Below are 24,201 nucleotides of genomic sequence, written 5' to 3' on the forward strand. Positions count from 1 at the left end.
CCAGAGTGATGTGCTGTAAGGATAAGATGTTACAACTGGAAAGCAGAGAGAAGAGGAGAGTCTGATGTAACAGATTTATTTATATATGCAGTATATAGGGTGCTCTTTATGCCTTACCAGTCAGTACCACAGTTTATCTCTACACGTGCGTATTCAGCAGCCTGGGACATATGTGTCCCCCAATCATGACTTCACCATATGTGCCTAAAGGGCTGTGTTTTGGGGGGATCTGTAACTGTTTTTGACAGAAGCAGCAGCGGCAGCCACCTGGTTGCTGCAATGAGGAGGCGGCTGACACAACAGAGGGGCTGAGTGAGGGAGCAGGAGGGGACGGGAGAGGGAGGAGGGGGTGGAGGTGGAGGAGGAGGAGGAGGAGAGGGCAGAGGAGGAGGAGGAGGAGGAGAGGGATGGGAGGAAAACAGGCAGTCGGGGAGGCAAACCCCGCGCTGTAGCGGTGTTTTCAGGAGGAGAGCTGAGCAGTGCCTACACCTCTCTCTCTCTCTCTCTCTCTCTCTCTCTCTCTCTCTCTCTCTCTCTCTCTGTGGTGTCTCAGCTCTCTTTTTTTTTTTTTTTAGCTCAGTCTTGACTGAAAAAAAAGGGAAACTAGCAGCTGCTGCTGTGTTACTGCTGATCGATAGCCGGAGCCTTTTCTGGTGCTGATTTACCTGGATTCCAATGGTCATGGTCAAAGAAAAAGGTATTCCAGCGGTCATGGTCCGAGAGGGTGTGTGTGCATGAGTGTGTGTGATGAGTGTGTTTTTAGAGGGGGGATTTGTCTTGCTTGTCGTGCTGTGACTGTCTGCAATGTGTGTGTAGATGTGCAGCATGTCCAGTTGTATTTGCACCGCTGTGTCTGGCTGAATTAGACTCAGTTTAACTGAATTTTCGGATCATTTTCAGAAGGTGTGGATGTGCGATACAGTCACGATGATATGGACGTGATTTTTCTTCATGTGGGTGTGTGTTGCTTGCAAGAAGCATGACTAATGACAGTGTATGAATGTGCATCTCCAACATATCGACACATTCTCTCTGTTTTTTGAACGCGCTACGCCCTTCTCAGTACTCCCCAGCAGCTGATGCTTGGGCTCGGAGTCTGCTTCATTTGGCGGCGGCGGTCTTTGTGTAAATGTATGTTGGAGGGGGGGCTTTGTTAGACCTTGACACCGAATCTAGAACGTTCAGGGCGATCATGTGCAAGTAGTTGTGGGTGAAAACGATCTATCTTTCAATGCAGGATGATGGAGAAAGGTAACACGTAGAGAGGGAAAGTGGAGCACCAGTGTAGGGATCCACACTGCGCAGAGCTATGGACCTGCACTCCCTCTCTCCCTCTCCCTCTCTCTCTCTCTCGCTCTGTCTGCAGCCGTTGCCATGGCGACCATCTAAAAGGTACACTCCATTGTTGTCAGCTGTGGCCTCATTCATAGCGTCCTGTTAAAAAAGGAGAGAAGGATGATTGTTTCCACCTATAGCCGAGGTCACCCCTGTTCTGTGGGCTGAATTAGGTGAAGTCGGGTGGTGGTGGTGGGTGTGGAGATGATGTTTCACAGATATTAACACATTCCCGGCAATTTACAGCGGCATGCAGTTGTGAGGTTGACCATTGTTTGTCATTATGACTCATAGCAAGCAGCATACATAGGCTCAATTTTCAATATTAAAAAGGCCTCGTTTAGATTCAGTTCTCAAGAGAAAGCAATGGCAACAAATGTCTGCCTTTTGACTCTTACGACCACTTTGAAAAAATGAAGGACAAATACTTGATGAACAGGCATGGAACTGAATCTATAAATGTAACCGAAAGCAAACTATTACATCACCGTTTTCCACATTGGACCTGAATATGAAAGCAATTAATCACAGTAATAGGTCATCATACGTCATCATTCCACTCCAGCTCCCTTAATAGAGTCCGGGCTTGATGTATTACTTCTGTGTTTCAGTGGAGAGTTTGTGTTCTGCGTGTGGGCGCTGTGATATTTTTACGCTTTGTCTGAAAATATCTCTATCACCGGAAAAAAAAAGAGAGCCCAACATGTTTACAGATTTTCTTTGACAGATAGGAGTGTGTAGGTTTGTTTGTGTATCTGACAGCACACTGGTGGCCGGAGGCGGCGTCCGACTCTGGGGCGGTTCTCTTCATGTGGATTCCACTCGCCGCAAAGAAAAACGGCCTTTGCCATCAAGTCCCCCGTGCTGGCAGAGCACCCGTAACCTCTGGCTGCCACATGTTCCGTCCCCCCACAAACTCCCTCTGAAAGTTTTTCCGTCGACTTAACCGGCTACCTCGCCTCTGGACTCGCTGGCTCTTGGGATTTGTGTGTGGCAGGAGGCTCGTCTGGCCTCGCGCGTCCACATTTAGAGTTTTTCGTTTCATGGGAACGCTTTTTTGCTACCTAGGACTTCATCGTGCGTCCTCCGGGGATCTCATCATGCAACCTGTCAGGTTGCAGCCAGGTGGGCACTGTACCAGAAGGTTGCACAGCTGACCAAATACTGAATCACACTGTATGCTCGGAGTGATGAATCATAATAAAGGGATTGCAGTGTTAGCGTTTTGTTGGGTGCAGGCGGCTGTCCTATTTTCAAAGCCAAGAATAACCTTTAAATAATCTAATTTGTAACTTATTGGGGCCATGTGTACCCACGACAGTCTCATCATTTCTACCTTGGTCTACACTTGCTTATGCTCTCTCTCTCTGCGTTAAACTGCAGAAGAAGAAAACCCGCTGACTCTGTGAGATGAGGTGATTGTCGTCACGTATACGTCACCTGCCTCGTGCAAACTCCCACAACTCTCCGCATTCACAATCCAGTCACATTTCCTCTGACATGGGAGTCTAATGTCATGTGCCTCTCCCTGTAGCTGCCTGCTGTGATTTCGCAGAGTGCTGCTGCAGACAACTGCAGTGGTGCCTCATCTTTGAAGCTTGCCAGTGTCTATCCCCTGAAAGAGGAGCTAAACCCTTTCGCAGACATCAATGCAACACACACTCTCATAGACGCGCACTGTTTGTACAGCTGGCGCACAGGACCAGAATATACAGATGAGATAAGTGTTTGGTCGGGGGGGAGAGACGGCCACCGAACTGAAATGTACAGGCTAAAACAACGAGAGTGACACGAGAATCACACGAGAGACACAGACTGCAGCCATACATTGTGCCCGTCAACAAACATCCTCCCCGTCTGACATCAATCGGTTTGATTATCACAGGAAGCGCGACGCAGGAGGAGTGTGGGGTTCATAATGGGCCGTCATTCCGAGGCAAAAAGCCAAGGCCTCCATCAGCCCTACAAACACAATGGCTTCTGCAGTTCATAAAGCCACCATTGTCTCCTGTCAGATAAGTGGCTGGACTGGAAGTCTCTTTCTGTTTATCAGCGTGCTGTTATTATGATGTACCCACCCGACAACAAACGCTCCACACTGTGGCGTTCAGCCATTCAGGCCGGATCATTATTCCAAACCCGGGTCCCTGAGGGGTTAGTGTTTCAAGGTTGGGGGGCCTGTTGGAGGCTGATAGGGTTCCCCCCTGCAATTTGTGCCCGCTTTTGAAGTGCTTTGTCTGGGACGCTGGTGGCGGGGCAGAGGGGTGGGGAGGTGGTGAATACACCCATACATATTCATGGAGGGGAGGGTTAAGGGCTTCTTGTTATGTCTGGGTGATAAAGAGCCCCACACACCCTCCCCCAAACATGCACACACACACACACACACACACACACACACACACACACACACACACACACGTGCGATCACGCTTTGGGATTTCATGGTGAGCATATCTGGTCCAGTTTGATATTCATTATGGTTGGAAATCCCAACCAATCCCAAACTGGTTGGATTGGTTGGATGTTGGAGCAGAAAATCTGTTCTTGGAAACTGGAAACTCTTCTGTCTGTGACTCTTACAGTAACAAAGGCGGTAAGCGTCTGAATATTTTATTGGTTCTTTTCATCTCTTATCTATTGTTTAATTGAATTCCCCTCTTCCCCGTGCAGCTCCAACCTCCAACTTTGGCTGTGCTTTTCCTTGGGGCTCATGGTGGGAAATGAAGGCAACAAAGTCTGAACCTCAGCAAATCCCGCACCCTCTGTCAATATCCCCACTCTATTGTTATTTACCAGCAAGGCTGGGCCACGTGTTACGGTAAAATCTGTCCTCAGGGGATTCGAGATGGCCTTCTTCACTTCCCTCCAGAGTATCATCTGCAGCCTTTATTATTGCCAACGCAGCCAGGCTCTGCTTAAATGGGTGGGGGGTTGGGATGGGACGTAGGGGTGGAGAGAGCAGCCCCCTTCCTATGTGCCTGGCTTTGGGATGCTCTGCTGGTTATTGTTCCCTCAGCCCCGTGGTTGTGTATGTGTGTGTGTCTGTGTGTGTGTTCATTGTGTGTTTAGGCTCATATCAGTCACTTTATCCCCTGGTGATGAGGCAGGACAGATCACTCTGTCAGCACAGCCAACACATCCAGCCCAGGATGAGGAATGTGAGCAGCAGTCGGAAAAATTGTACTACTGTATATTTCACAGTAAGTTGCTCTGTGCTGAGGTCGCTTCATGTCCTGCGTGCTGACTTATTTATAGCATTATGTAATATACATTCTAGCAAATCAAGCATCATTCTGCTGCCGCCACAAGAACCCCTAAAGACTCACTAATGGATTCATTTCAAATCCACGTTATTGAAGCAAAATTGCTTCAAGTCTTGCTTTTTGTAGACACAAAGTCAAGTCAAGTGTGGCGCCGTGCTAAACATTTGAAAGAGGTCTCACTAATGGATTTAATGGCCAAACAAATCTTATGAACGGTTTAATCTAATCCTTTCAGCAAAATGTAACAACCCCGTTGTATGTTGGCTTCTTTAATCTTTATGAAACACCATGTAAACGCCCATTGCGGCTGGATTTCTCCACAGCCTCACTCCCTCTGTGCAGCCACTGGCGAGGCAAACACACAGTGCCTCACAGTGGAAGAGGCGGGGTTAAGCTGGAAAAACACACCGCGCACATGGATTCCCATCCAAAACTTTTTTTTTTTAGAGCGTCGGTGCACGGGAGTCAAACATCTGTCTTGGATTTTTGTCAGCCCGTTGTGACGTGAGCAGTGTTGACTTTTCCATGATGTGCCGTCCCTGCTGACAGCACAGCACTCAATGAAATGTTAAATATAGTTAGACGGCAACACGGGCACACTCAAAGAGAGATTGTTGGCATCAAAAACATGTATAATTTGAAAATATATACTTTTAAGCTGCCATGTCTTATCAAGAGTTTGAAGAAGAGTTGATATCAGTTCAGTGTCTCTGTGTTCAGTGTTGAGACTGGTGCAGTTGAGTTGATGGGAGGTGGAATCTTCAAAAGAGGAGTAGTAGGATGTGATTCCAAAGTTGTTACTTAAATGTAATGTTTTTTGGCTGAGGTTGGAAAAACTTGTGGAAAACTGTCTACAATCACTGAGGCTAAGCTGGCTGCTGGATATTCAGTAAAATCTCTTCAAATTGTGGGGCTGCCTGCTTGTTAAACAATCATTTCTCATTTTCCTATTCCTACACTTGCTCAGTACAAAATATGCAAAGTGTTGCGAAGGAGGATTAGAAGGCACCCTTTGGTGAGCGAGGCCAAGTAGTGAAAGAAAACCAAAAGCAAATCATGTACGCTGCACTGTAAAGTCTGACAAAGTGAATTTACTCAAAAACAATTTAGGAAACCAGTTACTTCAAATTAACCAAGTAAAGTAGACTAATTGTTTAAACTTATCCACTTGTACAACTTAAATTAAATAGTTGTTTCTTGGTTATTCTGAGGTAAAAAAAAAACAACAACAACAACAAAAAAAAAACAATTAATACAGGTTTCAAATGTTGTGACATCATCTCATTTTATGTTCCTGATCCTGCACTTTTTTGTTCATTGGAAAGTGTGAAACTATACTTGGCACAAATCCCTCCTTGTTTTTGATATACTTGGGACACTGATCTGTTTTATCTGGGCCATGTTTTCTCATCACTAATAATAATATTGTACCCACCAGAAATAACACCCAAAACTGTCCAGCTAAAACATCGAGTACAAGTTATAGGCCAAGGGCCTGGTTCACCTTTGACCTTCCATTCTTAGTTGTGGCTGTGTCACCTGGCAACAAACTGTTAAACAAAACAACTTGTAATAAACTGCAGCTTTTCCTTAAAGTTATTTCCAGGCTGAATACAATGACTTGTTAGATTGTATATGCAGTATTTTGCAGAGTGCAGTTACCCAGATGGCCTGTGTTTTTCTATGGAGGTGTGATGTCACACACAGAGCTGCGGAGAGCCTCTGTCACAGTAGTCTGGCTCACCCAGAGATGACTCATTGTCCTGCTGACTGTAAGCACATCAGAGACACCGGGCAGACAGATCCTCCTCCCTCCTGAGCCCCTCGCACCCGCATTCCTTCCACCCTCCCTCCAATTATCCCTTCTTCACTGTTTTTTATCAGCTCGACTCAGTTCCCTTTTTGATCCTAATTACGAATAGACTGATGTCCTGTGAATGACTCCCATAAGAATAACCACTGGTCATTTCAGACTGCCCTGAGAGGATGAATCAAAGACTGCTGAAGCGTCTCATTAAGAAAATATTGTCCTCTCTCTCCGTAATTTGATTCCACTGCGGTTAAACTGTCTTCCAATATCAGACGGCCACTCCAGCTGTAAAAGTGGGATGCAAGGTAGACCAGGTCATCAATAATCCAGAGTGATGTCTCTCTTTGGTCGACCATCGATTGGACATGACGCTATTTCTGTGCCTTTGGTGGTGTCTTATTTTAGCCTCACAGACTAATGATTCATTGCAGAGCAGAAAGAGCAAAGATCCTCTCATGTGTATTCCTAGTGTGTGTGCATGTTTTTGTGTGTGTGTGTGTGTGTGCATATCTTTGTTTGAAAAAGAGAGAGAAATGAGGGGATGAAAGAAAGAGGCTGCCTTGCTAGTTAAGGCTCCTGAATGTGAAATAATCTGCCGGTTTCAGAATAGCTGATAAGCTGTGTGCAGTGCGGCACTGCAGCAGTATTTACGTCCCGTACAGAAGTGCTGGATTAATGTCCGTCTGTGTCAGCGACGCCAAAACTTTTTTACCGAGGGAGGGCCACAGGCTGACGTGTCATGGATTTAAAGATAATGCTGGATACGGCTCATAGGGATGAAGCAAGTTGATGATAGCGTCTCTGTCTTATATGATTATGATGGCTGTCACGATACATCCCATTAGGAGAGTGATGTCTAAATCTTTACCCAGATTAAGATCCAGTGCATCCAGGACATTTTGCCATCAAATGTGGCATATTTCTATACCGTTTGTAGTCGTGTTTGTGGCACCATAGTGGCTTTATGGACAGCAGTCTGTTGACCACTACTTTGGCTCGGACTGAAACATCTCAAACCTCAGATGACCATGAAATCATGTTTACAGCTATGTTTTTATCCTCTGACTTCTCCTCAAGTGCCTCGATCAAGGCAAGTTTTTCACGTGTTCGGTGAAACATGTCAACATCTGGCTTATGGATTGGCACAAGACTTAGTGCCAACATTTGCGGCTCCCACACGATGGATCCTCGAGACTTTGGCGGTCCCCCTTCAACTGTTTTCCAGCATCACCACGAGGTTGACATTCGTGGCTTTGTCTTGACAACTAATGGATGGATGATTGCCCCGAAATTTGGCTCAGATACTCCACATCAAAACGCGCTCTAGTTACATTACTTTCATATTGTGGTACTTGGATTACATAACTGACTGCAATTTGCAGCAGGTAACTAATGACTGCATCAGAATACTTTTTTAAAGTTATCCCCCCAACCCTGATTACACCTGCTAAACATCCACATGCTAACCGTGTCATAGTTAGCATGTTAGCATGCTGATTAAGCTCAAAGCACAGCTGTGCCTATGCACAGCCTCACAAAGCTGCTAGCGTGGCTTTGACTTAGCCCCTGTCACAGGTGCTCTCTTCTACCTACCTGGCAGTGCAGCGGGAAACATTTGTTTGTGTGTGTGTGTGTGTGTGTGTGTGTGTGTGTGTGCGTGTGTCCTTACAGGAATATTTTCGACAACTGCTATTTTTTTCACACGCAGAGTGAGACGATCAATCTAAGCAAACATTAAGGCTGCTCTGTTTTATTGTTTCCCCTTGGCTTGCCAAAAAATATGTAGCTTAAAAGCATATTTATCACTTTCTCGTTGGTTCAGGAGTTCACCACAAACTTTTAAGCCTGGCAAAAGGAAGCCAAAGATGTTAGGGCTGCCTTAATTGAAATATTAATGAAATCGCTGCATGGCACAAAGTGCAAAGTCAAAATTGTAGAAGACAGCATTGTAATGAAGTACTATAGTGATGCAGTTCTCCACATGTTGGTACAGACCACAACAAATGTCACATCATGATCTTAACTGTTTTTTTCATGAAAATGAAAGTATGACTTTTTTTTTTTTTTACCTTATCATGCAGCCCTAACATAAATAGCATGCACCACTAAAGGATTACAGGGAGCATAAGCCAGACATAGACAGCAGTTGCTCACAATGTTTCCTTTTTGAGGTTGAAACCTAATAGCGAAACAGACTTTATCAATACCCTTTCAGCCTGCTATTTACCAAGCCCTGCTCCTCTCAGCATTTTGACTGTCAAGTCTTCACTGATCAGGACAGACTATATTTAGCTTGTCGCTCTCTAGAGAGACTATCTGGGCCGTGAACCCCAAGTTGCGCTGTCCTGCTCAATGTTGTTCCGTTTTTACCCTGACAGGCACTCAGCAGTTGGTCTTTATCTCTGGTGTTTGTGTGATGCTGCAGATTCGGATCCTTGTGTGGAGCGCGTCCTCGGATGAACGCAGCTGACAAAAAGAAAAACCTTCTGAAAGCAGTGTTAAAAACTGCCACATACAGTGACCGTGATGACTCATCAACACTAAAGTTCAATTGTAACATTGATGTCCTCTCTCTTGCAGTGGCTCATGCACAGGACACACACCACCACTCCACAGACAAGCCCCTGATTCAGTGCTACAAGTGCGGGGAGCCATGTAAGGGCGAGGTGCTGCGGGTGCAGAACAAGCACTTCCACCTCAAGTGCTTCACCTGTAAAGGTAAACCTATCGTGAATTTCAGTGCAGACAGTGGTGTTCATTTTCAGGTTCAGGTTCATGAATTTTGGATTATTACTAGAATAGAATTAATGCTCAAAAGACATACCAGTTTCCTCATACTATGTCTGAAATGCTCTGTTGTAGCTCTTCAAGGTCCTTTCTCCCAAATACTCAATAAGAACTCAATACATCAACTCTCACATGCCAAAGTAGCTGTTTGGCATGAATTATGCAAATGTATTCCATGGTGACATGGAGTGATGTACAAAAGTCACATGATTAAAAGTGGGACTACTGACGAGGTGTTTCAGGAGCAACGTCTTCTGTGGGAGAGATAAGCTTCTGTTGGTGCAGACTTTTGCCTTTTTAACTTGTAACACCTTTTTGTGAACACTAGCATATAAAAACACTGAAGGAGAAAAAAACAAAAACACATGATATATCAGGTGATGAATGGGTTTCACTGGTATTTACTGCTTGCATTTTGGCTCAGATGTACTTCGTGCTAGACAACACTAAAATTATCATCAAATAGACCAGTCTTTGGTAAATAAGTGATTTATTTACAATTCAAAAATGAGCTCTCAGACGGCTCAGACGAGGATTTTGTTTTCAGAATAGGAGAAGAAGAATGTGGGGGTTGTGTGAAAACCGGCAGCCAAGGTGTGAAGTTTTAAGATTCCGAGCTAATTTGATGCTGTCACAATAGTAAGACATTTGCTTTCTTTCATTCAGTGCATGCTGCTTAATGTTGCCTGTGCTGATTAACGAGGTTTTGTAAACTATGCTGAACGCTCACAGGTAATAGAGGACCCATATGCCCTGATGGTGCTTTAGGTACATCGATCTGTTCTTTTTCTGATTGTCCCCAAAATATCCCAATCACGCAATCAAGTTGGAAAGGAGCGGAACAAGTCCCTAAAGGCCACAGCGTCCTTTCAATCCTACACTAACAAGGGGGATATATGGTGGCATGACTCATCAGACCTATAAACTTCAATGAAAGTTCCATCCAGGCTGCAATGATAAGTGACGGTGCAAATCCTCCTGCATTTAGCCTTAATGCTCATGGATTCTGGCATGATTGTGATATAGACGGCTACGAATGATTGAGTTGTCTCACCCTTTCAGGTTGACCCTTGGGTCATTGAAGCCCTTGTAGTTAATCTGTGACTGAAACGCTATTACAGAGTTAGCTTAGTTTGCCAAAGGCCCAGAATAACACAAGCAAACACTGAGATTAGAACCTAATTCTGTCCTTTACAAGTGGATACACATGCCTTCAGTAGTACTAAAAGTGTTTGGTTGTGTGTGTGTGTGTGTGTGTGTGCATGAGTTAGCGGTTGTCAGAGACAACATTAGGATAGCACGGATAGCCAAAAGACACACTGTCCCAGTCCTTGCTCTAAATTTATGTGTGCTGTTGCCAGTCTCCAACCCGTAGGAGGACTAATAATAAGATAAAAAATAAAAACAGTCATGCCAGGCTGGGCTGAGTTTATTGACACTCAAAGATTATTAACAGATACTACTGTTTTGGCAGACAAACCCCAAACAGCCACGGTTTGCATGCGCTTATCTCATTACATCAAATGCACAAAAGCAAAAAAACTTTCAGTGTCCCTGAATTCACTTTCATTTCAATTTCATAAATTGACCCTAAGTCTCCAGGAAGGCGTTTTATGTAATGGCATGCATCTGTTGCAGATCGGAGGTGGGTGGGAATCAGAGCCAAAGGCCACCAGACCTCCACTGCTGGGTTTTCTCTCTTGACCCAGTTAGCTTACAAGCTAATCTCATCACCCCTGAGCCCTAATGCAATTAAATCTGATTCTCTCCCTCACTCGCTCCCATTCATCCCCTGGATTTAGCGTGGCTCATTGCATAAGAATGATTAGGTGCAGTCATCTCAAACATCAAAATATTTTCCCCCTTTAGCTGTGGCATTTTCCAAAAGGCTATTGGATTCCCAGGCTCACTCTGGAGTGGTGGGCTGTATGGCTCGTGTGATCGTTATCTGGCTGAAATACTCTACATACGGTCATGCCTGAGATCTAAATCATAGTCTAACCATGTGCAGAGTTTCCACAACCTACACCAGACACTTCAGACATTGGATTAGATGGATCTAGATGGATTACTGTGGGATCCTATACAGATATTCATGTTCCCTAGATGGTGATTACTGATCTTTAATGACCCCCTGACTTTTCTTGCAGTGCTGCCACGACATTGTGGTTTTTGGGCTTTTAGAGAAATACTTCAACTTCATTACTTCATACCTCATTCATCAGAATGTTGTTTGTTGATTTCAGCTCAACATTCCATGTAATCTCTGTTTACCCATTACTGCAACAACCGAAGAAAGGAGAAAACTCTGCTGAAGTGTGCATGCCGGATTACAAACAATGATGAGAGTTCATATTGTTAGGAAATTAACAATCTTAGAGTGCTGCACAGAGAGCAATCTGCTGACGGATCTGATCGTTGAACTTATTAAAAGAAGGAAAAGACACACCTCTCAGTGGAGCATGTGAACATTTTTAGGTTCCTGGCATCACAGAGAACAGTGTCGCATCTCCACCATGGTTTAGAAAGCCATTTGTTACTCGTGGTGCCTCGAACAGGACTGCCCAAATTGAGAGTTGGTCTGTCATAAGGTTCAAAATCGGTCCATCAGATGTTTCTAGAGAAAACGATGACTTTATGACTTTATGTTTGGTCAGTTGATTTTTTTGTTTTTGATTGATATGGCTTGACGCTATCAGGGGGAGCATGATGAGACTTTTGGCTACCAGCATGGTGGCCTTCATGATGGGCCAGCCAAAAACTGAAATGCCACAAACCCTAATTCACCCCGAATGTTTGATATCGCAGAGATGAAAGCCATTGTAGCATTCCGCTTAGTACGTCTTCCTTTGCCAGTCTTTCATGTCTGTGGAGATGACGAGGTTATACTTGAATGGAAGGAAGCTTGTTGGAGGCTGATGCTGTAGAGTGAAGTATTCAGAGCCAGTTATCTTCAGAAACACATCAAGGTCATTTCCTGAGCTAGACAATTGCAGAATTGTTGTTGCGTTGAAGTCTACCTCCACGCTGACAATGAAAAGACCTTGCAGCGCTGATTAATCCACGTGAGCCCTCCACGTTCTTCCAAAGAGAGAAGGTTCAGGGCTTTCTTCTCGTGGCTGTGAACACCGCTGATGAAAGGATTTTTACATTATGCTTCGCACTGTACCACTCCGGGCTCTTGAAAAGTATTTTTCACTGATTTTGTAGTCAGCATCCATTTCATGCAGTCAGTGAGCCTGTCAGGATTACACAGACTAGCAAGTCTTAACAAAGCCATTGATGCGTGGAGGAGCTGGGCAGCGTGATGGCTGGATGCTTTATGTGTCATACGGGCAGAGCACTAAATGACCTGACTTTCCGAGTGCCAATGTGTGTGTGTGTGTGTGTGTGTGTGTGTGTGTATCCACTATAGTTTGCGGCTGTGACCTCGCCCAGGGGGGCTTCTTCATGAAGAATGGAGAGTATCTGTGCACGCTGGACTACCAACGCATGCACGGCACCCGCTGCAATGGCTGCGGGGACTTTGTGGAGGGGGAAGTGGTCACTGCTCTGGGCAAGACATACCACCCAGCCTGCTTCGTCTGCACTATTTGCAAGTAAGACACGCAGATTCTTCTCACATCAGCTAATAAACCACGGATAAACTGTACAAAAAAAATGTGGAAATACTACAGTTACATTGCAAAATACAGTTCCTCATCTTGAAAGAGAGAAAACAGGGACATAGGCTTTTAAAGAGGTCTGGAAAGTACCAGAGGTCTATGATAATTCAATAGTCAACAGGACATGAAAGTATCTCAGTCTTCCTGATTGAATTTATGCTTAAAACAGCAAACACTCCTCTCATTGGTTTTCATTATAACTACAGATTCTGATCAAAATCTCCACAAATGTTATCTGTGGAGACACACAGATCTTACTGTCCTGCCTTTGTTTCTGTGCCGCCTGTCAATGCAGTGATAATTCAGTTCGGCTCAGAATCACTTGAATAATACTATTACTAATCATGATGGACAAACAAAGTCACCAAGATGGCAGATATTCCAGTTGACAGCGTACAGTACCATGCTGTGTGTCACATCAGCGTCATCTGACTAAACGGCCTCCTCAGGGCCACAGTGTTGACACACATCCACATCATCAGGTCCTGTCATCTTCGGCCCCATCAGACAGCCTGGAAGCCACAGCTAATAAACTCTTGCACTTACCACGGGGCCACAGCTCATGTCTTTCTGACCGATCTGTTGATGTCACCCCCCCTTCCAGACGACCGTTCCCTGCCGGGGACAGGGTGACTTTTAACGGGAAGGACTGTCTGTGTCAGTACTGTGTCGAGCCCATGTCTCCCGGACCAAAGGACATCCTAGGCTCCAGCAGTAAGTAGCTATTGTCGATCAAACACGTGCAAACAGGAAGGCCTATCACATGATGCTATTTTGGCATCCGCACAATATTATATATGAATTACATTAGGATTAAGAGTGACAGTGGAATAGTTTGAAAAAAAAACCAAAAAAACTTGGCTCTCAGCTCTCAGGTATGATTCATGCATGACATGTAGTGTAGCTGCTGTCATTGGAGCCACGATGTTTGTCCCGTGAAAAATATTTTTCAGTCACCTTGCCCACACATTATTAGCATAAATTTAATTGAATGCCATACAAAATGTTCAAAACAATTTAAGACATTCATAAATGTGGAACTGTTAACATTAACCCCTCCACAAGCAACAACCGATTGGAGGTTTTGCTTAAAAAGTCATGCTGTTACTGTAGAGTAACTGTAGACCAAAAACCCTGAGGTATCTGTAATACATTTGATATAATTTATCATTAGAATTATAATTTATATAATTATATCTGGCACCCTAATTAATATACTTTCAGGACTTACTAAGTTACCATACATTACAGCCAGACATTGTTCAAAATAAGAGTAGATGCTTTTTCAAACCAGAATGTCAGGCTGAATTGTGGGGAAATTTGTGTGTAATGAAGCATGATACATCTAGGATATTTCAGAATCAGAATCAGCTTTATTGTCCACAGATGTACAAGTACACACGTCATGTGTTTGACTCCAGTTTGAAATTGCACTTAGACAGAACAATTCATACAGCCAGGAAACAATAACTGAACAAAAAAGGAAAATTGTGGTTAAGAATAAAGAGTGGGGACTGTCAGGACTGTGCTGTACCATATAAATGGGGAAAAAAATTAGTTATGTATAAGATCACCACTGACAAACACCATAAAAAGTAGTAAAGTAAGAAGTTGCCCCCTCAGATTTTTTTTACTATTCATTGTATTTTCAGTTTGTGATCAATCGGGGAGGAACACAGCGGTACAACGCATGATGTCATTTTGGGAAATATGAGGTTCTTTCTTTCTGACTTAGCTGAGAAGATCGATACCACTGTCGCATCTTCATTGTACATATTAAGCTCAAGCCAGATGGGATTAGCTCATTTAGCGTATCTACATGATATAGTATGTACGCTTGAGGTGTACTGGGTGCTGGTAAGCAGAATTTGATAACCTTAAACAAAACCAGACTTCCTCCCGTTTCCTACGCCAATAGACTTCTGGCTGTAGCTTCATGCTGAACCGACCGATGTTAAATCATGTGGTGTCATTTCTCTCCTCTAACTCTGAGAAAGACAGAGCAATTTACCATATTTCTGAAAATGTCAACTAGTCCTTTAAGGGCACATAAAAGAGGAAAACGTTAAGGGGATTTCTAGGTAGTGCTACTCAACGGTTCCAAATCACACTGAAGAGCAGCAGAGGATACTCTGCAAGGAGCTCCCTGCAACTCAGTTATGCTTGAAGACTGAATGATGTAGAAGTATCATTCAGGGAGTTCCTCCAGCTCTCTCTCATCTTCTCTGTAAATGCAGCAGTGTTCGACCGGCCATGTTCCTTTATGAATAACACCAAGACAGGCCTTGCTAAATAATGCATGGCCATGCATTTCCTTCGCTCGGGAACAGCGGATGTGCAGCCCTCAAAACCCCTCCTCTCCCATCTCCTCTCATCCTCCCTCTCTCCCCGTCCTTCCTCTCTTCTCTCTCTCTCTCTCTCTCTCTCTCTTTCTCCCTCAACCCCACTGGTCTTTCTGTTGGCGTTTGAAGAGCTTTTAGACAAGGTCACCTATAAATAAGGCATGCTGATTCTCTTCACGTCATCATCGCAACCTCGTTATGCCTTGCGTAGTTATCGTCCCCCGTGGTTGCAGTGGGCTCTGTGTTGCTTTCATCCTCCATTCATTAAAGACGAGATGACAAGATGATTGTTCTTTTAGAATCCAACCTCTCACACTTTTAGCGCCTCAGGATCCTACTTGGATATGGACGGGGCTTTCAGAGGCAATGGCAAGAGGGATGCGGTTGATGGAAAGCGGCAGCTGTCAGAACGTTGTTGGTTACCCTCTGTCACCATCTAGTGTCTTGGGTCATTACTGACAAGATGTCTCACTCTGCATGCAATAATCCGCCCCCCCCCCCCCTTTGAAGGCTATGGTTTTGCATAAACCAAACCTTAAAGAAAGCATCAGTTTGAGCTGCAGGTATTTTACTTGCTCTTGCCAAACTTTATGCACCACTTTGCTTTTTGCAGATTGTGCGGGATGTGGTCGGGACATAAAGAACGGACAGGCTCTCCTAGCGTTGGACAGGCAGTGGCATCTGGGCTGCTTTAAGTGTAAGGCCTGCAGCAAAGTGCTGACCGGGGAATACATCAGCAAGTAAGCAGCTCATAACCGCTGTAATTACAGGCTAGTTGGGCAAATTCGGGCTTGCACAGGGCTCACACGCAATATGATATTTCATCACTTGGCTTTCCGATATTCGTCCATCTCCTCTCAGGGATGGCGCCCCCTACTGTGAGAAGGACTACCAGATCCATTTCGGAGTTCAGTGCGAGGCGTGTCATCAGTTCATCACAGGGAAGGTACTAGAGGTAAGACACACACACGCACACACACATCCCTTTCTTTACATCTCTCTGATTGGCATCTTTAGTACAGGCAGGTGTCTGTCTGCGCAGCCAGCTATCTGATGTGGAGTTTATGATACGCTTCCGTAAACAGGTGATTAATACTGCACCTGGATTGCATATGAATCCTGCCTGAGGTGAGTTTGAAAGTATTCTAAGGGAACACATAGTTTCACGAGACTTTGAGCCCGTAAGGTTTATCGAAGGACTATAATTACAGCAGATACGGCCGGGAAGCATATCTGAAGTTTGTAATTAAAGCTTGCATTATGTAGATTTGCATACTGGACATAGAAATGACTTTCAGAGTTGGTTCGAACATCTAAACTCTGCTTCCCACACAGCTAGGAGATGTCGCATCGGGGTGGAATTTGAAATGTAGTTTGATAATCTGCTGTGTAATCTCTTCGTCACTGAGCCAAATAGACGCTTGACATGACTGTAGTCAACTAAAAGATTCATTCTTGGCAGATTTTCAGGTCTTTCTGTCTCTGCCTGAACACACGTGCTTGCTGCACACTCGCACAAGCTCCCCTTGCCGCAAATTATATAAGTATTACATAAAACACCTAATGTGCCTCGACATTTAGGGGCTGATCATTATTCATTAATGCTGTATGTCATGGAGCTGTTACGAAACCCTCGTTAAAGGGTATTAACGCAGACGGAGCTGAGTTTGTGTAAAACATTGCCAACACCTCGGTTCTTGATGCTCTGTCTGTTCAATGGTCTCTTGATCGACCGCTGGCCTGTCTGTTCTGCAGACAGTGATCCAATCAGACATTGAGTTATGTGTCATTTGATGGTATGAAAATGTCACTGCTCGCCAGCCAGCCGGGCTTACAGTAATCCAGCGCTAAGGCAGGCCTTTATGACAATAGGAAAAGGCCTCGGCATCTCACCCCCTGAGCTGCTGCCAATGGATCAGTGGGGCCAAAGCCATAGCAGCCAGTCTGATAGTCTAATCGCTGACCCAAGACCCAGGTCAAATACCGTGTGGCCATTGGTGGGTTTGCATATTGTCTGCTCCCCTGGGAGTGAGATGCAAGTGGCTTATTAATGCAGATGTAATTAATGCAGCTTTTAAAGGAAGAGAGGAATAAGGAGAGTGTTTAATGGCGTGCCACACATATAGCATAAGTGCCTTTATTATCCCTGAGAGAGATTTTACAGTGTAGGTGAGGAGAGAATTGGGTAGGAGGTGCTGTAAAGTGTCTGCTTTAGTCTGTTCTGTAGACTTTTTGGATACAGTAAAATGTAAAATGCAAATATTAGTCAGTGGCTCCATATCTCTGAGTGGCCACTTGCCAGCTGAAATGGTACTGAGGGCTGCTACACAGCGGAATTTCATTTGGGTATTTATCACCCCCGGTCAAAGTCGCACAGACTTTATAGTGCCGCACTCTGCACACAAAGTGCCACATCAGTGTAGATGGAAATTCAGGTGCTCCAGACGTCAGATCATTTTATTGGATTGCATTGTGTGGGTTATCACAAAGAGGAACACTCAGATATACGATGGCAGGTTGACTGTGTCAAACAGGCGGATGTCACGGTGGTCGTATTCAATGTGAGCAAAACACATTTTTTCACCATTTTTTCTTATTGAAAGAGAATATGGCTGGAGCACACAGAGTGATTTCAGACCAGTTCCAGGAACTTGTACATAGCAACAGCTTCCTGGTGTCACCGTTTCATCAACAGTCCTTCCTGGAGGGAGGGAGAGCAGTTACACACAGGATCTGATGAAACCTGCACTAACAGGGTTTGGGTGTGTGGGGAAGGAAATGTAGCTGAGAGAAGGCAGGGCGCTGGGTTTATTTCCTGGAAGTTGCGGCTCCGCTTCGCTCACCTTACTGCGGGCTTCATTGATCTTCGTTTTTCCTGTGATGTCAAGTCTGTTTTGTGCGCTCTGTGCTTTCCAGGCAGGGGATAAGCACTACCACCCCAGCTGTGCGAGATGCAGCAGGTGCAATCAGATGTTCACAGAAGGAGAAGAGATGTATCTGCAAGGTGAGCACACCTGCCTCTGTTGTCACTGTCACGGGAAACTTTATTGCTTAACTTTTGGTTCTTTTGAACTCAAACTGAGGAGTTGCAGTATGTGTTAACTAAGGTTTAGGGGTATGAAACTCTTTGGCAGTAATGCCTTTAGAAAGCCATCAGCATGGGAATTCAATGGCTTAATTTATTATTATTAGTATAATTTGATTTGTATAATTTTTTTAATCATTTTTAATAATTTAATTTTGGTAATACTTGCAATGAAGACCACATCTATAGTGCATCCATTGTGTACAATACTTTCCTAATGCTTTATGACTGCACTCATACACATGATAAAATGTGCGTAGTGCAAATGTATAATGTCCTTTTCTCACTTTGAATATACTATGGTTTTATTATTTAAGAAGACAGATTTTACTCTTTGCATTAAGGCGACCAATTAGAAGTAAAGTAGAATAACCATTTTAAGTTGCTAAAACTGTTCAACTTCAATTTAATAGTCTGCTTGGTGATTTTGGGATAATTTGACTTTTTGTCAGTAACGTCAACTTAAAACTTGAAATTTTCAGTGTGGAAATGCATTAAAACTTCACTGACAAGGCTAGGAGGTGAATTTATTGTTATTTTTTAAATCACAGGCGTTAAAAAAAACACCAGCAATCAAATGTTAAGATGAAACATTGTTCATTATAGATGCATCAATATTTATGTCACTTGACCTAATACAATGTTATCTTGTGATACTGCATGGACTATTGAAGCATACTATGAGTGCTTACTACAATTGATTGTTAAGGGGTTTATAGGTGAGTATTAGCAGTCATAAATGTCAGTCAACTTCTAGGTCATAATTCATCAAATGCATCCATGAGACACTTAAACTTAGAATGTACTATAAGTCACATCTATAATGTTTATGATTGTTTATATAGTGGCTCAAAAACATTGTGTGGCTGTGAGTGCACTCATAAAACATTATGAGTCATTATAACACACTATAAATGCTCCCATAATGTGCAATAGCAGCGGTTACCAAATGGTGCTACGGGATTTTGGTATTAGTATATATTATGGATAAAATATACATACATACAGACATATGCAGACATAAAGACGTACATATTTTATGTCTCTCCCATTTTTGTCAGCTTAACTCAGTTAGATTTTTATCATCTATCTGGTTTAAATACCTGTGTTGCTGCCTGTGGATATCCCATAATTAAAGCCTAATAAGTGCTGACTACAAACAAAACTCATTACGTCACTACAGTGATGACAACTTGTCTCTTGATGTAAACATGTATGTAACGCTGGGATCCGACCCTCTCACTGAAGTTACATAGTTCAGTGAAAAAGTGATAGAGACAGAGGCACCATTCACCCTGTTATAAGACACCGTTTCACCAGAATGATTTTGAAGCTGTTATTTTAAGGTGAAAAAGTTACATAATGCAGCTTTTTGTAATTAGTAGATAAAACTGTACAGAGTGATTAGATAACACATCTTATAGAGGTTATTTGCACGGATTTGAATACAGGTGTGCCTCGAAAATGTTTCTTCCTCTCCAGTGTGCCTTGGGGACAAACATTTTGAATACTGCTCTATGGATGTGTTCTTCATACAAAGTGTTATCTTAACGTTTCCTATGTGCTGTTCACCAGGTTTGTGATATCTGTGTATATATCCAGGACGTGAAGTAACATTTATTCTACATTCTACATTCTCCGAAGTTTTCAGGTTTCTTGTCTTGTTTATGTTGTTCTGAATGTCTCCTCTCTCTGTCTTCCACCTCAGGATCAACAGTCTGGCATCCTGGCTGCAAGAACACCACTAGAACAGAGGAGAGACACAGGGAGCGGGTAGGAATTTGAGGAGTCAATGACTCCATAGTCAGTGACTGAAAGCACCTCTCTGTTCGTGTCTCATGACAATGTTTAACTAGAAAAGATAGAAATTTGGAATATGTAACAAGCGATTCTGCATAGTCTGTTTCCGCTCCCTGGCTGAACTGTTAAACCTTAACCTTCTGTGGTTGAAATCATTTGCCTACTGAGGCGGTGTTGCTTGTGTGTGTGCCTTCGCATGTGTGTGTGTGGGCGTATGTGTGTGTGTTAAGATATTTGTTCACGTTCATATTTACATGTTGACATGTTGTTGGCCTTGATGTATGTGTGTGTGAACTGTGAGTCGGGCTGAAGAGGCACAACCCCTGTGTGATGTCCTGTGAACCCCCCTCTCCCTTCCTCCACAGCTATTGCCTCCGTCCCTCTTATTCCTCCAAAAAACACAAAGGCAGGTACTGTATTCGCTATTGGCTATGAGATGGCATCATCCTGTGTTCCACCATATATATAGGACACGATGCACTGTATGCTGCCACCTGCTGGAGACAGCCTGCAGTGCCCTCTTTGTGTGTCATATGGAGCCATCCAGTCTTGTCTTTTAACACTTACACTTAACGCTCATACCGAAGGTGCATGAGACAAAGATGCGCACACATTTGGAGGAGCAGACTACCACAGACTAATTTGTCTTCTCTAAAATCCCCATTTACCCATTAGGTAAAAAGCTCATTTAATTACACCACATTCAGACCTGCTGCTGCCATCCAGACTCTTCATTTCCCATAAACAGGCATGAGGTCCTTAAGAACATGAAATCACAGCTGTGCAGCTCTCATTCACTTTGCAAATTTGCAAATGAATGACACAATCATGAGATGACATGTTAGTGTTTCAAAGTACTCCATGTAATTAATGAAATGTAAATGCAGGGTTCCCGCTCATCGCTCATACAGTCGAAAAAGTGAAAGAGAGTGTTTGGGGTGAAAACGACGGTCTTGTGCAGATGGCAGGGGGCTGTGGATCTTGGGAGGATCATGGTTGCCTGACAGACGTTGTCGGGACTAACAGCCGCTTTTGTGTGTGTTTTTTTTTCTTCCCACAGCCTACGCGGTCATCATCCGAGAGTATTTGTTCCAGACCTGGTTCAAGCATACCTGGCTCACCGGGTCACACGATCTATGTAAGAAATGTTATGGAGTCCAAACAGATTGTTCTGCTCTCTAGTCTTTGATTCCCTTTCTTCATACAGTAGTAATCTCCATTTACCCTTGTGTGTGCTTGCATGTTTGTCTTTATTTGTCTCCCTAGGCAAAAGTAGACAATGAGATCCTTGATTACAGAGACCTAGCTGCCATTCCAAAAGTCAAAGCCATTTATGACATTGAGCGTCCCGATCTTATTACCTATGAACCTTTGTACACCACCTCCCTGGAAGAGAGAGAGGAGAGACGAGAGAGTGTGGGCGAGGTAAACACACAGACCGCATGTGTCTTTTCCTGCATGTATGCCATCTTTATGCACATATATCAAGAGAGAAACATTCCTCAAATGAGCCTCTGTTTTGCTGAGCTGTCCTCCAGTAGGATTTTCCACATGAAAAAAAAAGCAAGAAAAAGAAGCATTTATGCACACAAAGGAGTCTCCACTGTTGGTGATAAAAGGCTTTTATTGCATACTGAACCTCTGTGTCCCTCACAGCTCCACACTGCCAGGAGGGAGCGTTCCCCCTTGCCCGATGACAAGGTGAGATACGTCACCGTCTCCTGATGATGATAAATGATCCCAAACGGGCGAAGAAAAGAGAGCGTGTGCGTCGGAGGTGCACTGCTTGCAAAAATGTGGCAGATCAGCAGATAGTTTGTTCTCAGACTTGGTAGAGCGGCGGGTTATTTAAAGCCTGTTAACACTCTGATGTTTATTTCTGGCCGTCTAGGCTTTTTTTTTTTTTTTTTTTTAAGAATTACATCAGAACGAAAATATAATTCAGGCTTGTTTGATTCTCCCTAGTCCTCAAGAAACATGTCGCCAACGCCGCCCGGAGAGGTGAGCATTATAATTTTTTGCCATATTCACAGTTAATTCAATTACTTCTATAATATTCTCATTCAATATAGAATTTTGTATAATAATCTGTGTGTGTGTGTGTGTGTGTGTGCGTGTGTGTCAGGGCTCGTATGACAGGAGAGAACGCATCCTCCAAAGGTCCACCAGTCAGGGCTCCATAGGATCACCAGTTTATAATCGCCATGGTTACACCCCCACCTTGTCAAGGTCTCCGCAGCATTTTCACCGGCCAGGTATGAACTTACAAAGACTATTGTGTGCGTCTGGGTCAGCACATGTGTATTTTTACATTCCTGTGATAAAACACATTTCAGGGTTCATATTAGGTGGATCGATGAGATATGTACAGGTCTGTTATGGATGAGTTCACTTACCCTCCACTCCCGGGGTTCTCACTTCCCTCCTGCTGATGTATTTATCACTTTAAAAGGAGAACTTCACCAAAATTGACTTTGGGTTGTTATGTTATTGATTTTTTTGTCTTGTAGCACTTTGGTTTGACATGATGGACAATCCCTCCTCTTGCAGAATAACAATCTCAAAATCAATTGTGCAAGTTTGCTTTTATTTCCCTTTAAAAAAAAGTTGAATTTTAAAGTGTGATACCTTGCCTCGTTTCTTACTGTTCATCTTGGATACCTCTCACTTTGGGTGTCTTTTATTTTCTCTTTTCAATTTGATTCCTGCATATCTTCCTTTTCTTTTGTTCCCACCTTCTCACCTTATATCTCCTCCCCAAATCGTCCACCTCTGCTGCCTGGTCCTGGGGGTTTTTTGTCCCCTGTCTCACACCCTCCCACCCTGCAGAGGCTCTGACAGGCATGCAGAAGCTCTGCTCCTCCCTGTGCAGTAACAGTGTGGGCTCCAGAAATAGTGATTCACGTCCCACCTCCCCTTTCAGACACCACTTCCTTCCCCATAGCCAAGGTAAGGGCCCCAATCCACTTCACTGCCCCCCCCCCCCCCCCAAAATCAACACATCATCTCCATCCTCACCTGGGACGCCATCCTCACCTGTCCCTTCTGGCTCCCTTGCCATTTCTCATTAGACTATCCTGAATAGGCTGCCATCCTGAATGATCTAACCCATGTCTTGGTCACACCCATGCAGCCAGCATGCGCTGGTTAATCTTTGTCAAACACTGCCTCTGCCAAAAGGAGCTGACAGGCTCTTTGTGTTTGTGTTTTGCAGCTTTGCATGCACTTAAGAGATACTAGTAATCCAAATCCAATATCCAAACTGACACTTCTCCGAATGTTGGATTACAGATGACTTTTTTTGCCATGTCAAAATGAGTCTCCAGATTCTGGTTAACTGTAAGACTGAAGATTAAAGGAAATAAAGGTTACTTGAATATAAGTTTTTTGTTGCATGCTGGGAGGTATTAACTTCTTAACTCTGAACTCTCACTGAACCGTGAATTCATGTTATACAACAAGCTAACAGACATCAGACTTCATGGCTCATAACACATCTCTCAGGCATTTAATCTCTCTGTTTTTAACTCGACTAGTTTTTGCACATGCATCTCCATTAACTGCATCTATCAACACCGACCAGAATGTCTCCCATTTGCTCCAAATGACTTCCGCTGGTCCCGTTGGCCCCTGTGTGTTGCACCGTTCAGACTGTGGTTCCCCTTTAGTGTCACTGCTTACGTTCTGTTCTCGGTTCTTCTCACTGGAGGCACTGACCCGCCAAGTGGCCGGAGCTCCCCCCTACCGCTCAGGCCCGACAGCCGGCCGGTCACCCCGCCTCTCTCTCAGACCCCTAAACATTTCCACCTCCCAGGTAGGAGCTGGAGCGCACCCTGTCACTGCTCGTCCCTTCTTTCTTTCTTTCTTTCTTTCTTTCTTTCTTTCTTTCTTTCTACCTGTGAATCTTTTTCTCTATATTTCTTTCTGTCCCTCAGTCTGTCTATCTGTCTCTGTCATTTACTCCATTTGGGATCAGCTTTTGCTTTTTCCTGTCTTCCTTTATTATTAAACGGATTTATGACAGGAAGAAAGGAAATTCAACATAATTTCTCTGCATCATTGCTTGGTGTTAAAATGCCTACAATAAATTTCATGCTTCAGACATGGCACA

At 43.9% G+C, this 24,201-nt stretch overlaps 1 protein-coding gene across 22 annotated transcripts in view; it reads left to right on the top strand.

The window, feature by feature from the left end:
• Nucleotides 1-24,201, top strand: part of ablim1a (actin binding LIM protein 1a) — a 43,262-nt gene that overhangs the window by 11,750 nt on the left and 7,311 nt on the right. For 8 of the 22 annotated variants that reach the window (XM_037123745.1, XM_037123741.1, XR_005079268.1 and 5 more), the window contains 15 exons: nt 8,992-9,129; nt 12,614-12,797; nt 13,468-13,577; nt 15,819-15,945; nt 16,067-16,160; nt 18,122-18,209; nt 19,999-20,063; nt 20,456-20,500; nt 21,151-21,228; nt 21,357-21,515; nt 21,747-21,791; nt 22,056-22,091; nt 22,216-22,345; nt 22,920-23,039; nt 23,800-23,904. In XM_037123745.1, coding sequence (XP_036979640.1) covers nt 8,992-9,129; nt 12,614-12,797; nt 13,468-13,577; nt 15,819-15,945; nt 16,067-16,160; nt 18,122-18,209; nt 19,999-20,063; nt 20,456-20,500; nt 21,151-21,228; nt 21,357-21,515; nt 21,747-21,791; nt 22,056-22,091; nt 22,216-22,345; nt 22,920-23,039; nt 23,800-23,904 — 1,524 coding nt within the window. Of the gene's footprint in view, nt 1-428; nt 698-8,991; nt 9,130-12,613; nt 12,798-13,467; nt 13,578-15,818; nt 15,946-16,066; nt 16,161-18,121; nt 18,210-19,998; nt 20,064-20,455; nt 20,501-21,150; nt 21,229-21,356; nt 21,516-21,746; nt 21,792-22,055; nt 22,092-22,215; nt 22,346-22,919; nt 23,040-23,799; nt 23,905-24,201 lie in introns of those variants that run through there. The other 14 variants (XM_037123746.1, XM_037123753.1, XM_037123754.1 and 11 more) reach the window with 10 other exon arrangements.

The sequence above is a fragment of the Acanthopagrus latus genome, chromosome 15, assembly GCF_904848185.1.
Source record: "Acanthopagrus latus isolate v.2019 chromosome 15, fAcaLat1.1, whole genome shotgun sequence".
NCBI lineage: Eukaryota > Metazoa > Chordata > Actinopteri > Spariformes > Sparidae > Acanthopagrus > Acanthopagrus latus.